This window comes from Epinephelus fuscoguttatus, linkage group LG3 (genome assembly GCF_011397635.1).
Source record: "Epinephelus fuscoguttatus linkage group LG3, E.fuscoguttatus.final_Chr_v1".
NCBI lineage: Eukaryota > Metazoa > Chordata > Actinopteri > Perciformes > Serranidae > Epinephelus > Epinephelus fuscoguttatus.
Window position 1 is genome coordinate 14,746,368 of NC_064754.1, and position 15,447 is coordinate 14,761,814.

Below are 15,447 nucleotides of genomic sequence, written 5' to 3' on the forward strand. Positions count from 1 at the left end.
TGTGGTCGCTAACCTTTCCTTTTCTGAGCTTTCTCTTTTGTGTCTCCCAGTGTGGGAGACTGACAACAGAACCTCTCAACCTTACTCTGTCCTGTATGTGTGTGTTGTATATGTGTGTGTGCGTGTGCAGGGTCTCATCGCATCATTGATACAGAGTTTGATGATGGTTTGATGATAGTGACTAAAGGTGGGTGGGGGGCATGGTTACTGAGCATTTCCTTGTATTAGCCTGTAGGCGTCCAGCACTGGGTGAGAGAGTGTCTTCTTTGCATCCTCGCTCCATCTATTCCTCCCAAAAACCTTGCAGCCTCCTTTTGGCTCTACTGTATGTTTTAGAACAAATTGCACCAAAATTAAAGTAATTAATCTCTGCTGTATCAGCGAAAGGCAACACTCCAAAAACTTCTGCAATTCATCATATTGCTACTGGACTGCAGATTTTGAATTGCGGTGTTGTAGTGTGCAGCCTTTGAAAGTGCTGCAGTTCAGCAGTGTACTGTACTTCACTGAGGCTGCAGTGAACAGTTTCTCCTCTTCTGCTGGGCCGTAGAAACACCGAAGCACTGAGTGCATGTTAGGCTGTAGAGCTACAGTTGTTCACTGCCATTCCACTGAGTTTCATGCCATTCTCCTGCATGCTTCTAGTCCTGCCCAGACTTCACTGAAAGGACACTGAACATGCACAGTAGAAGCTGAACTTGTGTTATTTTGGCCAATAGAATCACTACAGCTGCTTTGTTGTTGACTGTTTCTGCTGTTGCTTAACTTCCTGTCAGATTATGGTTCATTTTGGCCTCTTCAAATGCCAGATGGTTTGCCACATGAGGAAGTTAATTATACAATCTCTGACTTATGCCAACCATACACTACTGAAAAGACTTTTAAAAGACTGAAATATAATACCCTCTCACATCTTAAGTCCATGTCCGTGTTTCACTCACAGACTATAGGATTTCTCAAAGACTGAGGATCTTGCAGGGTCACAATTTGCAAGACTACAACTAGATTCCTTTTAAGATTATTTCCCATCTGCTCCCGGTGGGAAATATTATGCCAAACACCCTTTAATAAATTCAACCTTATTACAGTTTTTTAAGTGTCAGCAAAAACACATAACTCTAGAAACACGAGATAAAAGGTGTCAAAGTTTGATAGTATTCTTGTTAATTTGGCATCAATATAATCCGTGAAATAAACTGTATTTGCTTACAAACTTTACAATTTTGGATATTATCAACTCAACTCATCACCAGCCTCTGTTGGTGAGCTACGCTATTTCAGTGGGAGAGAGACTGTGGGAAAAAGACGTAACCCATTTCAGAAGATTCTCGCTAAAATAAATGCTGGTGGGGCGTTCGGTAGCATAGTGGATAGTGCCGGCGCCCCATGTACAGAGGCGATGCCTTGCTGCAGCGGTCGCAGGTTCGACTCTGGCTTGCAACCCTTTGCTGCATGTCAACCCCCACTCTCTCTCTCTCACCCCATTTCAATCTGTCCTGTCCATTAAAGGCAAAAAGAAAAAAAAAATAGATAAATAAATGCTGGTTGCTGGATGAGGTGCGTGCCAAATTAAACACCGACTCTTGTTCTCATCACAGCTCTACCAGTTTCTTATCCTTTACCACAGTATAAGAGAACCCAGGCTTGTTCACGCTTGTGCGCCTCCCCAGGTCCCCTCCATGTTTACAGTCTACCCGGCTTGCTGAGTGAACCTATTGGCTGTTGACAATGTTCATTGAACTTTAGTGTTTTGTGTGAGCCAAGGCGAAAATCTTTAGATTATATATCAAACATGTTTAATTTTGTCAAAACATCATGACGTGAAAAGGACTGACTTAAGATAGCACAGACTGAGTTTTGTGACCACCTTACACTGGGAGTGCACACCAACTGAGGCTCACGATTTTATACCGACATCGGAAATTTGTCTACGACAGTTGTACGGTATAAGGCCGGCATTATTTGAGCGTCACTATGCTTATTTTTATTCTTTTGTAAACACTGACATTGTAAACTTGCGCACGAGCAAATGGCTCAAAATACTACAATACCCATGAGTCTTAGCCACAGTTGCTATGAAGAAGAAGCCAGTCAGAGGTACAAATCTGAACTGAAGCAAAATCAGAACAATTCTTCTTTGACATTGCAAGACAAAACATGCCATAGTTGCTCAATTCATCCACGATTGACTCAGAAAACAAAAGAGACTTTATTTAGAGTGTGTGACAGAATTTTAAGCTTGTGGAATAGATGTTTCTAACCAAATTGCATCTTGGGAATGGTAGTTTGTATGTACACAGGCTTGTACCTCGACTAGGGGAGTTAAGTTACTATTTTAAAGAACTACATAATTCCTGTCAATGTTGCTCATCTTAATGAGCGGTACATTTACATCCTGAACCGCTTCAACTTTCAAAATTCTGTAAATTCTGTTTTGTTATGTTTAAACTGGATTATATATGACCTATTCTCTGTAGCTGTGGTGATTAAGTATCCCCGAGGGGTTAAAAGTCTTAACTCTCATCTAAGCTGGCACTCCATGCAGGTTGAAACAAGAACTGAGAGATTTAAATCTCACTGATCTCGGGTCTGACAGAGACGTTGCAGAAACAGTCAGCTCCTCAGGCTAGCTCACATGATGACCAGCTAACGTGTTTGCTAGCTGGTCGTTTACCTGTAAAACATCCTGATGTGATGTTCTACAGTCTGTAAGAAAATGGTATCTGTAGTGGTAGTCAGTAGCACAACGCTGACAACTGGTGCATCCTTATCAAAGGACACACAACTAATGCCTGGATCTGTGTGTGTGTGTTTCTGTGTGTTTCTTTGTGTGAATCCATGAATCGACAAACATGTTTGTATGAATGTTTGTGCGTTGTATCCGTGCTGGATCTCTGTGAATGTGTGTGTGTGTGTGTGTGTAGGTGCAGAGCGTAACTCCAGGGAGAGAGAGCGGGGCAGTACATTGGCTGTGCCTGAGCAGCAGCGTCCCGTCCAGCACCGGTCACGTTCAGTGTCTCCTCACAGAGAGGACTCCTGCAGGGCTCGGTCACGGCCCGCACATGTGCCCATGCAAAGGTCAGCAACACCTGCCACAGTTACCTGGTGGACTGTTAGTGGAGTGTGTGTTACCTGTGGTGACACTATCCCAGCATCAGCCAGTATCTGAGAGGTAGTCAGTAGGTCAGTAATCTCAGTGTTGTTTAAAGAGAATTTCCTGTAGAGTCTTTATTATGCATTCCAGATTAAATGTCCCAGCATCTGACATTTCAGCTTTTTAGATCAGATTATATTTGATCTGCAACATATTGGTATGAGCGTTGACAGTATACTGTCCCAAATAGGACAGAAGAGGTGGTCAGAACAAACCAGAAGTAAGGGTGGACATACTGAATCACCAGAATCACTAACTGTGGACCAAGGTTCATATCATACCTGAATAAAAACATAAATTAATGCGATATTTTTGATGTCATCAGGAGTCTGGATGAGATCCACCAGAACCGCCACCACTCCCACTCCCCCTCCCGCTACCATGACTCCCACTTAGAGCACCAACGCTCTGGGGACTCGGACTACGAGTACTCTGAGGACAGGTAACCTGATACTGGGAACTGTGGGGATCATTACTGGTGTGGGGTGGGGTTATGACACTTTTTACTTGTAAAATATGATGTTGAAGAGCAGGATGCACACACATTGGATTAGTGCTCCTTGTGAGTAACTGAGCGATGATTCGACTGCAGCTCTGGTCTAATCATGCAGTTCAAAAATTTACTGATGGAGCCCTGACATGCTAATATATTTTGATATTCTTTAAAAGTTGACTCCGTTTTGGTCAAGGCTGCAGCTGGTCACCTTTATAAAAACAACTTTTTATCATACTTGCTGAAATTGTCACTATACCCACACAGTAGTACACATTCCTCCTCCGAAAAGTTTGCTTCAGCCGGTGAACGATGCTTCATTTTAACTCGACTGTTTTCAACATGGCGGCTGAGTCACAAACGCTCTCATTTTCCAGCTAAATATTACACTAAAATATGATTCTAGGAACATCTGAGACAAGAAATAGGCAATGCAGTAACAGAATTTGAATTCATGTTTGATCAGCGCTGCCTTGTTTGACAGTTTAAACACAGTGATTTGCATCCCTAGCCACCAATGCCATTAGACGTCGATATCTGGTTGAATTTAAGTTGTAACATATGGTGACAGAAATTCAATGTCAGCACAAAGTCTAATGCCAACGTCAATTTGACATAGAATACTGACGACAGATGATGTTGATATTTTGTTGGTTTTAAGATGTGTTAAGAAACGTCTTTCAGATGTCTCATCCCAATGTCATCTTGATGTAGACTAACGTCATTTAGTCGTAGCGTTTAGAGAACAAAATCAAACGTCCACAAAATGTCAGACTGTTAACGTTCACACACGATGAAATTCTGACGTAGGTAGACATTTAACCTTTGAAATCTGGAGCGACATCAATTCTCGCTGCTTTGCGATTTCTTTCAAAAACATGGGGAAAAAGGCAGTAGATAAAAGATAGAATGCTTTATTGTCATTATATATTAAATATTTTTTGCTAATTTTCTTGTTTTTAATTTTCTCTTTTTACTAATTTATCACAATTTTTTGTCATTTTTTCTTTCATTGCTCATTGTTGTTGCCTTCTTCCCATGTTTTTGACAGAAATCAAGCCAGTTTGCTCATGTTTTAAAGTGTTAACATATTGGCTACGGTTACATGATGGCTTCTCATTCGGAATGAAATGAATCCGAATGAAATCATTCGGAATTAAAGTGTTTCCAGGTAGTTGGGAAATATTAATTCCGAATGAGGGTTTACATGGGAGATCAGCTTATTCGCCTTTATTCAGGTCTGCGCAAGGTTTGGGGCAGGGAAGGTTTCTGACTGGATAGGGGGTGGGGCAGATGTTACGTGTTTACGGTTGCCGGAAGAAAACACTGTAGTCCTTGCTCCGGCTAACAAGATGCTTGACGACGCCGTTCTTAGTGCCTTTTTCAGGCGTGTTGGTTGTGGTGTGGCGAATGGAAACCGGTGAGTGCAATGAGTCCGACTGCTCTATCTCAGCCCGTTGCTATGCAGCCTGTTGCTATGCACGCTATATACGTCATTGTTTCTTTGCCAGAAGGGCAAGGAAATGAGCATGCGCAGAAAGACCGGAATGAACTTCAAGAGGAATAAGTGTATACATGCACACAAAATTCTTCGGAATGACAAACGGCATAAACCACCCCCTTCAATCGGATTTAATTGTCAATCGGAATAACCATTTACATGACCACTTTTAATCGGAATGGCCTTTCATTCCGATTAAAAGTGGAATTAAACAGTCCATGTAAACGTACTGCCTGTCAGCCTGATTTTCATTCCAATCAAAATTTAACATCTGTCCGACGTAACAGTCCAATGTCCCTCTGACGTATTGGCGTCTAGTGCCAGCTGGGATGACTGACAGCTGTGTTAGTGACTCCTCTGCTCTGATTGGTTGTTTTTATTCATGTAAAGCCATCAGAAGCACTGCGAGGAGGAGGGAGGATCTGTCTTATGGACTACTGTGTGGATACAGTGACAGTTTTTTATAAAAGTTACCTACTACAGCTTTAATCAGTGTGTGTGTAATGTAATCTTACCAAACTAATGTCTACTAATACTACTAACAGTGTGAAACTAGTCATTGCAACATGAATGCAGACTGAAGTGAAATCTCAGAGTTATGATTTCCTGGTTTCTCTCATTCATAAATTCACTTTGCCTGTCTGAGTTGCCATCCTCTTCTGTTGTGTTTTTCTCGGGTTGTTTCTCATTTGTTCACCCATCGTCATGGCAATGACAGTGAGGTCCTGGAGATGCACAGGTCTATCCGAGGCGGGAGTGCTGAGTGCCTGCACACAAACAGGTAAAAGTTAAACAAAAAAACAAAAGACAACGACCACCATTCAGCCTTATTTGAATAAAATAGGCCATTTCATCATCATTCCATCCTCACTATACTTTAACAACTCCATCTTAACACACTTAACGTTTCAGTGCAAACAGTGTGTTGGTTATCTTCAATGGACTGTCTGCTTTTATGCAACCGCATGAACACAACATATTAGGTGTCACATCAGGATCAAGTAGTAGTAGCACACTCATAAATTCATGTCTGACTATTGTCTATCACCACAACACTCACTCATAAAGACACACGCAACACACTGATCACTGTGTGAGGGGATTAGAGACCTGCTCGGTGGCTGACCTCAAAGGAGGCAAAGCTCTTTTGATTAATTTCTTTTCTTTTTTTTTGCATTTGATGTATTCACTCATGGCACTTGTATGTTTTTTTCCACTTTCCTTTTCCTTGCTTTACGATGCATGATTTCTACTCGTACAACCAGGGGCATAGGTAGATACAGCAACACGCTACCCCCCAAAATGCCCCTGTTAGTAAACGGTATCCATAAAGACATTTACAGGTAAGCGTCTAGCGTGAAAAGCAGTTTTGCGAACCCTTTTCTGTGCCTGTCCAGCTTTCCCAGACTCATTTGTGGAGTTGGTGGGTCATTTAGTTGCAGCGGTGTTCTCTGAGCGCAATAAATGCCCATGTGTCTCCCAGACCACTGTGCTGCTTGTGCTTGCTTTGGTCAGAGTGCGTGCCAAGTAGCTTTGTCATGGTGCTGCTTTAGCTAATTAAATGGTATGTGTTGCTTTTCCCTCTGTATTATGCAATCCTTTAAAGGACTATACTGGTGCTATTTCATGTTGGAGACCATTAACAGCAAACTTCTGACCATTTTCCAAAGCATATCAGAGGTTTGAAGACTGATTTCCTACCTTCTAGGTAGCAGTTGAGAACAGGGAGTCACCGGTGCAGTCGAGGGAGGTCTGCCATCTGGAAATTACAAGACGAATGCCAATAAAGTAAAGCATTCATATGCTATGTTGTCAGATAATCCATCCTGCAAGCTAAACAATAAGGACATAATAATCAGAATATGGTCATTTCTTTTCAATTGGTAGCTGAATCTCAAGTCTGGGAATTCAAGCAACCTAGAACACAATAACAAGGAAATATTATTAAAACACACTGGTCATTTCTGCTGCAGTTGGTTATTTTTCAGGCTCGTGGCACGGCTCTAAATAAGCTCCAAATAGGTCAGTCAGTTCGTTCACCACTTTGGTCCAGACTCAGATATCTGAGCAAAATGTAGATGGATTCCTTTAAATTGTGCTATGAAGTTGTCCAACTTTGGTTTGGACCAAAAGCCTGAAAAACTAATGATATCCCCATGAGCCTTAGCTGTTTGGTTTTCATCCTGATTAGCATGCTAGTGTAGGGGTATGACAATACATCAGTTAATATGTTGATTGAGTGATTAACAATCTAATATCATTAATACAAAATAAAAACACTGATACATATTGTCATCTTTGAGAGACGTCAGTGTCACCATTCTCATCCAAGTGCACCTCCTTCTTAAACATTCAAACAGTATTAGCGGCCAAGTGCCAGGCAGATCATGACAAGCAGCCAAGAAAAAAAAATAAGTACACATGCCACTTTTTTGCACCCTCAGATCCATTGTTTTGGACGTAGATGAACGGAAGGTGCACTCAAAAGTGAGAGCCACACCATGGTGGTGCGCATGCAATCCCAAGTGCCTGTCTTTAAGTGTGCAACAGATGCACCCTCAGATAAACAAAGTTCAGCTGGCAATTACAGCTGGCAGACATCTTTCCTTTCTTCTATAGAAATCATCCATGTAAATATGGAGCAGAAGTTGATGATTTTAGTGCAGAGCTACCCAGAGCTTTACATCTGTCCCACGGACAATATTTTAGGTCTGATACACACCTGAAAAACAACACCTGAAGAAGGTCAGCTCAGAACTCTGAATTTCTGCTAAATAAGCTGTGATACAGTGCTTGTTATGGTCTCTTAGCAACACCAGCAACCTGCGTCTGTGCTCTTGAAAGTTGGCACAGAGTTGGCACAAGAGCAGCACCCAAAAAAAGACACGCCATGTGTCCAGACCCTTAGTCTTGTTTAAAGGGACACTCCACCAATTTTACACATTAGTATCATTTTACTACGCAGCTTGTGAGGTGTAGTAATGTCTCCTGAGGATGTGTGGGATCTAGAGTTTTTGGAGTGTGTCCCACATCAGGGACTAAAGGTTAGAAGATCTCGGCCTCGGCTGCAACGATTTCATGTCTCATGTACCCTTAACTTCATGGAAATTTAATCCTAAACTGCCGGGGTATAACTGTTGTAATGGCTGCCTGGAAATTAGTCACACCTTTTGGAATTGTTTGCAAATCATCAGTATGATGTAAAGAATATATGAGTTGCATTAAATGGGCTAAAACATGCAATAACACCAGTATTGTGCTTTGATATATTTATCAAATGTTGATCCTGGCGTATTAGTGAATATTAATGTGTAGCATACTCTCGCTGTCTCTTTCCCTTTATCTCTAAACCAGCATTAAAACCCATAATCATATAGTAGGCATATTTACTGTAATGCCATGTAACCACCACACAGACAGACAGACCTCCTGTTTAAGCATCTCTCTATTCTGCTCTAATCCTTTTCACGGCATTCCTATGTATTTTATAGATTTACTGTAGCTTGGTTTCCTCGCCACGTGCCGCCTCGACAGCTTTAGATCTGTAGATTGTGTTATATAATCAGCATTACATGTAATCTCCCTATATATGTGTGTGGGGTCAATCCACAGGGAGGGCAAGAGAAACTATCTCCACACTCTTACGTAATGAATTCCTCACTCTGAGGTCAGAGACAGAAGGATGCAGTTCAACTCGTGCTTTGTGCGGTGTTTCCAGTGATCACCAGCAGCAGTTTATATTTTGTGAGAATACTTCTTTATTACTGAGGTACAGCATAAACTATGAGCTGAGAGTTGAGGCAGAAACCATAATCTATGTTGCACCGTAATGTGATAATGCGAGTGCTGCGCTTCTTTGTCTCCTTATCAGTTGCAACAAGCCTGCTTTCGTTGTCCGTCCCTTCTCTCATTTTGTCTCTGCTTATTTCTGTCGGCTGCATGTGTCATTTTTGTTTTGCTTTGCCTTCCTTTGCACGCGGGTCTTTCCCCACCTCTTGTGGGCGGGGCTTTGGCACACAGCTCCACCCTCCCCGCATGCCTAAAGAGCAAGCCGCCCCACAGACAGGAGGGGGGCAGCACCATGCCTCGTAGCATCCTTACACACCGTGTGCTCAGGTTCACTGATGAGGTCACAGTTAGGTAAGAACACTTCTCACACCATCTCCTTCCTCCACCCATATCCTTTCCTTTCTCCCGTTTTCGGGGGACAACGCACAGCAGAGGCTTAAGCATGTCCTGGCAGAGCATTAAACAAACACTAAACTCCTAAGCCCTTGTTGCCATCCATGTGAGGCATTTGGCCATAAAACATTATGTGCAATGTCATGTGATGACACGGAGCCACCCATCTGTTGAAAGTATCTGTTGTCACGGTGCAGCATGACGTGACAAACATACAGCTGTGAGCGTATGCAGCGCAGAGTAAACGTGAAAACACTGGCTGCTTCTCTCCTCTTCACTCATTCACCCCCTCACACAAACACACAGAGAGCAGTCCCCGCTCCCACTTAGACCTGGTTCCCATGGCAACTCACCAACCTTCCATCTGAGTGGTCTCACAGTGTATGGCCGCGAGGAATGACTGGCTATGATAAATGGAGATACAGCATCAGAGCCATTACATGTTACTGCACTGTCTGATGGCCTTCCTTATTCTCTCTGTGTCTCACCCTCCGTCTCCTTTTCCTAAACTTAATATCTTCCTCCCTTTTTTTCGCTTTCTCTGTCTTTTCTTTTGTCTACCTCCCACTCATCACCCCTTTGTTCCCTCGCATTTTTCACAATCTCTTCTTCCTGACACCTCGGCTTGCATCCTCTGTCCTTGTACATCTTGTCTCCATCTCTGTTTCTTTCTCTTCTTTGTTTCTCTCTCTGCTGCCATGTTGTGGCGGTGCAGCGACCTGCAGCCGTCGTTGGACAGAGTGAGGAGTGCCAGCACCACTTGTCTGAGACCAGACACCAACTTTCACTCCCCTGAAAGAGACAGGTATAAAACGAATAATGAACTCACATTAATCCACACATTTTGGATTTAATTTGCACAAGATTCTGATATTTTATTCTAAGGATGAACACAGAGGCAGCGATCATAGACTGCTGAAACTGTCTTCAGTGACGGCTTTTAAATCATTTTCTCTGGATTGCGTGATTGAATCATTCAACATTTTGGGTTTAGGATGCTGCATGTCTTCACACCGGTTCATATCATGTGTCCCTTTCATACATAAAGGAATTTGCCATTTCACACCTGCTGTTTAAATTTGTAATTTTATAAAATATCTTTTATTTCAGTAGTGTTCTGCACAAAATACTTTGCAGATGTAGTCTAAAAAATGACAGACTAGGTTATACAGCAAATAGTTGTGTAGAATTAGATGCAACCCAATTGTGAGAATATATGTTGGCACTGTACATTTCTACAAATCACGGGTATAGCAGAAATGTTGAAACATTATGTTTCTCTATGTTTTAATTTCCAATTTTATGTTTTACCAATGCTGTGGTCATCATGTGGTTAAGTTTAGGCACAAAAACCACCATGTTTTGGCTTAAAATACCCAGTTTGGTCACCCCAAAGATGGCTGGAAGCATCAAAGTCTCATTAAAAATACCAGGTTTCGTCACCACACACATGGCTGGAAATGTCTCGACATCTTTTTAAAAAATACCCCGTTTTATTGCCACAAACATGGCTGGAAATGTCACTGGTCTCGAGTAGTCATCTGCTTCTTGGCAGCCATCTTGCCTAGGTCTCACACCTTCCACCATCCCCTCCTCGTTTTTATGAGAAACTCAGCCCATATACATGTAATCTGAACTAAGGGTGCTTTCACACCTGCTCTGTTTAAGTTGGTGCAATCAAACTCAAATTTGTTTCCCTCTAAGTGCGGTTCGTTTGGGCAGGTGTGAACACAGCAATCCCACTCGGGTGCGCACCAAAACAACCGGACCGAGACCTTTTTGTAGAGGTGGTCTCGGTCCAGTTACAAATGAACTCTGGTGCGGTTCATTTGTGATGAGATTGTGTTCCGACCTTGATCTGAACCAACTGCAGTCACATGACACATTGTTTGGGTTAAACATGAGCATGTTACAGTCCTGGAGGATTATTAATGTGCACCTCCTCCTGTACTGCCTTAATATGCACATTCACCACATCCACTGCATCAAAACATTGTTTTCTAGTTGGAGCGGCGCCTCGTTTTCAAACTGTATGGTTTGACTAAAATGAACAATGACAGCAATATAGTCCACGATGAGCAGCGCTAAAATCAACCTGCGTAGTTGTCCCTCCATTGTGACATTAGAAAGTGTCACATTTATCTTGCAAGAGTACTCTTCTTCAACGATTTGTTTACTTCCTGGATTTGGCCCGCATGGAAATTCTGACCAATCAAGAGCAGCTTTCTCAAAACGTAGAAACAACACGATATGATTTGTGTGAAACATACAGATGTAACTAATCCGTGGTTTGCCGAAACGAACAATGCCAACATTTTTTTAACCCCTCTCATATGTTTGTATGGTAAATTTCAAGCTGCAGCCAACAGCCAGTTAGCTTAGCTTAGCTTAGCACAAACATTGGAAACAGAGGAAAACAGCTAGCATGTCTCTGTCCAAAAGTAACATAAACAACAGATTGTTGATTTTACGCTTTGTTTTTTTGTCCAGATTAAACAAATGAAATAGAACATGTCACTTTGAAGATTTAAGAAAAGAACAGATCTGTCTGACCCTTTTTTAAATTTGTATGTTTAGCTAATCTAACTCTTTCTTGGCTAGTTTCTCGTCTGACTCAGCAAGAAGGCGATTAAGTGTATTTCACAAAACGCCAAACTTTTCCTTAAAATAAATAAGATGCATTATGTCAGTCAAGTTCTTGTATATTTACCACTTTGTACAGTAAGTGCTTGTAATGCACAGATTTCTAACTTGGCCTAAAATTAAAAACGAGTCAAATCAAGCTGAATCTTGGGACTGTTATTATGCCTTTACACACAAAGAAGATTCACAGTTTCAAAGCCTCTCCTGTCCTTTTACTCACTAACAACCTCTCCCGGTGTTCCTACCTTGCGATGCTCCTCCTCCCACCCTTCCGCCCCTCTAGGTGCTCCAACTCTTTGCCCCGCAAGACTCTTCCCAGCCCCCGGATCTTAGTAGAACATGTGGGCCCTGAAGAAGACAGGTATACCAGGCCTGCCCCCTCCTGCCGTCCCCAACTCTTGAAACACTAATGCTACAGCTCTGCTTGCCTGCTTGTACCTTCGAAGCCTTTCCTGTAGCCTAGAGTTCGTTCTGTAGATGATAGCGTTGCACAGATCTTGCGACTTTCCCTTTTCCTGTAAATATTTGTGGTGTTAGGCTGTGTAATCCCTGCACCTGCCCTTTCTGCTGAGCGCCTGCTCTGACTTTCCCCCACCTCTATGGCTTGAAAGTGCTTTTTCCCTTGTAACACTTCTGCTGGTGGGGAAAAAAAAAAAAAAAAGTTTGCGGAATGTGCAGTTCTCAGCTATATTGCTTTTACAAACCACAAAAACCATACAGTCTCAGCTTGAGCCTTTTACATTCTGTCCAACACATCACTCACTGTTGAGTTTTGCCATTCTGTTGTCATTCTCCATATCGTGTTTGTTTTTTCTTCCTCTCTCTCTCTGTGGTTGCTGTTTGCCGCAACAGGCAGTGTAGCAATTCATCAAGTCCGAACTGTCAAAGGGGCAGCAAAAAAAGCCTGGAGGGGGACAGGTAAGATCATTCATTCATTCACTCACCTTATTTAATTTTCTCTCATTACTGTCACTTCTTCTATACTCTCTAGACAGATGATAACTTCCGTCTGTGACTGCCTGTCAAACCTGGATTTTTTTTTTTGTTTTAAGTCACAGCTTGTGCAGTACATTGCCTTAAATCCTATTTTATCCTATCTTTAAATTAGCTATAAACACTACAGCTCACAGTGCATTCTTTGTGATTTGATTTTCACTCTTCAAAGACCTTTTTTGTTAATGAATGATGTGAATGAACATCTGCTGGGGGGAGGAATCATAGCACAGAAGATGCAGTTGCAGCATTGATCCACCTGATGCTGAAGCATTTAGACAAGCCTCAAACTACAACTAGATTTTATCAGCTCAGGCACAGGAAGAAAACGTTGGCACTGTACATTGTTGCACCAAGAATACATTAGATTTGCATGTTTCATACGTATCATATCAACATTTCTAAAGTGACCTATGTGTGGAATTCGTCATCTGGTGGTGGAGGGGATGGTGGATGGTGTGACACCTAGGGAGACACCTACCAAGCTGCAGACCACTGTTCAATTGTGTTTTAGTGAGTCATTGCTTTGTTTTCAGCAGCTTTTGAGGCACCAAACGTGGCTGTTTTTTAGTGACCTGTCGCAGTTTTTCCAGCGGGGATAGTGCCACAAAATGCCATCGTTTTTTACCGAGACATTACTTTGTTTCCAGCGGGGATGGTGCCCCAGAAACTGGGTGTTTAAGCCAAAACATGATCTTTTCCCTAGCCATAACCAAGTGGGTTTTGTGCCTAATCCTAGCCACTTGCTAACCACAGCAGTGTTGAGAGACAGAAATGTACAATGCCAACATTTTTTTGCCACCACACAAGATAGTTCCTTGTATGCTGATTTAGAGTGCACCAGCTGTATTGGATTGATGATACTGTCTGCTCACCATTCTTATCATGGACTTCTGCATAGTCTAAATAGCGTTACACACAGAGCCACAAAGGAGTAGCACATGTTGCACTATTTTCATTTGATTTAATTTTGCTGTACCTATAAAGTTTTATATTTTCATTTGTTTTTATTTGCTGATGGCAGTCGTATCCAGCCCACCTCTATCCTGAGGGGCAGTAGGGGGAGAGGGGGCCCGCTGAGGCCCTTTGGCCAGACAGTCCTGGCTGGGTCCTGCCCAAACTCACCACGGCTAGACAGGTGCATGCTCCTGCCAGCACTATGCCTCTACTCCCCTGTGTGCTGATTTCCTATATGTCACGCTGAGTGTGGAAACTGTATGCACACGTACTACATGTGAATGTCACACCTCAGGAAGCCAAAATAATGTAATAGTTGCTTCCAAGAATTAAGAACAACAGTTTCATGTTAGCTGTGGAAGACATGTAAACTGTTCAACAGTGCTTTATGTAGTTATGTGTGTAGTAAATAGTAGAGGCTGTGACTCCTTGTATAAATGTACCTTCTCAACATTACAATAACTGGGATGGATAGAGATACTGAGATACTGTGCATACTGTCTGTAAACACACTCAGTGCCACTTTGTGTACTTCTCCTCTACTGGTGATTCTGATCCATTCCTCTCCCAACTTGACCTTTGACCTTTAATGCTGGCAATCAATTTATTGTCTCTGTGTTTTCTCTGTGAGTTTTGGGCCTCACTTCAATCAGTGATTCGTCTCACATAGCCAGACCTATCTCGCACTTGAGAAAGCTCCTGCTGAACCCATCAGAATTCCTCAATAAGAGAAAATAATGCTCTGGGTTGTTTGTATGTCTTTTAAAATCAGAATTGTCTTGGGTGTCGCTAAGCCCAGGATGCAGCGACAGTTCTCTTGCAAAGTAGTGTCAAGAGAGAGCTTGTTTTACTGAAACTTTTGCACGACGGGAGGTGAGCCATGCCATTAAAATGACTAAATCCCTGCAAAAGAGAACACTACATAAAACATTAAAAGATGTTTTAGCGTGTAGGTTGCACTGAGAAATTGTTGTTGTTTTATGCACAGTGCTAAAACAAAGTGTAGAGACAGGTCTGGCTATGTGAGAGTAGTTTTCATAGTGACGGATTTTGAAAACTGTAACAGGCAGATAGAGGAAGGGGAGGAGAATTCCTTCAAGTATAGGTGGTCAATGGCAGGCTTGTACAGCAGCAGTCGACATCCTGCGAGTCAGACTAGTTGCTGATGAACGCAGTTATAATAATGTGTTTTTTACTCCTTCTCTCCTGTCTCCTTGTGTCTTTCTGTTCCTGTCTGTCAGAGGACACCCTCACGGCAGCCCCTCCTCTCCAACGGGGACTCCCTCATCAGGTCGCAGGGGCAGGCAGCTGCCTCAGCTCCCTGCAAAAAGCAGCAGTATAGAGCAAGGTATGTTGTCTGCAAGAATGGAGTTTTGATATCAGAACGTAGGGGATGGCGTGAAGATATTAAACCTGGTGGAAGAGGCAAACCTGTATCTACAGAAATATAATTTGATCATTCTTTACTCATGCAAGAGTTCACCATGAGTGGAAATTTGTCTTCGGCTCACCAAACACAATACA

At 42.4% G+C, this 15,447-nt stretch overlaps 1 protein-coding gene across 13 annotated transcripts in view; it reads left to right on the forward strand.

Moving 5' to 3' along the window:
• rims1b (regulating synaptic membrane exocytosis 1b) overlaps nucleotides 1–15,447 on the forward strand; it is a 95,380-nt gene that overhangs the window by 65,446 nt on the left and 14,487 nt on the right. For 2 of the 13 annotated variants that reach the window (XM_049571769.1, XM_049571771.1), the window contains exons 14-21: nucleotides 2,925–3,078; nucleotides 3,480–3,596; nucleotides 5,867–5,929; nucleotides 10,046–10,135; nucleotides 12,257–12,334; nucleotides 12,826–12,891; nucleotides 13,991–14,104; nucleotides 15,165–15,271. In XM_049571769.1, coding sequence (XP_049427726.1) covers nucleotides 2,925–3,078; nucleotides 3,480–3,596; nucleotides 5,867–5,929; nucleotides 10,046–10,135; nucleotides 12,257–12,334; nucleotides 12,826–12,891; nucleotides 13,991–14,104; nucleotides 15,165–15,271 — 789 coding nt within the window. Of the gene's footprint in view, nucleotides 1–130; nucleotides 188–2,924; nucleotides 3,079–3,479; nucleotides 3,597–5,866; nucleotides 5,930–6,413; nucleotides 6,492–9,168; nucleotides 9,289–10,045; nucleotides 10,136–12,256; nucleotides 12,335–12,825; nucleotides 12,892–13,990; nucleotides 14,105–15,164; nucleotides 15,272–15,447 lie in introns of all 13 variants that reach the window. The other 11 variants (XM_049571781.1, XM_049571782.1, XM_049571774.1 and 8 more) reach the window with 11 other exon arrangements.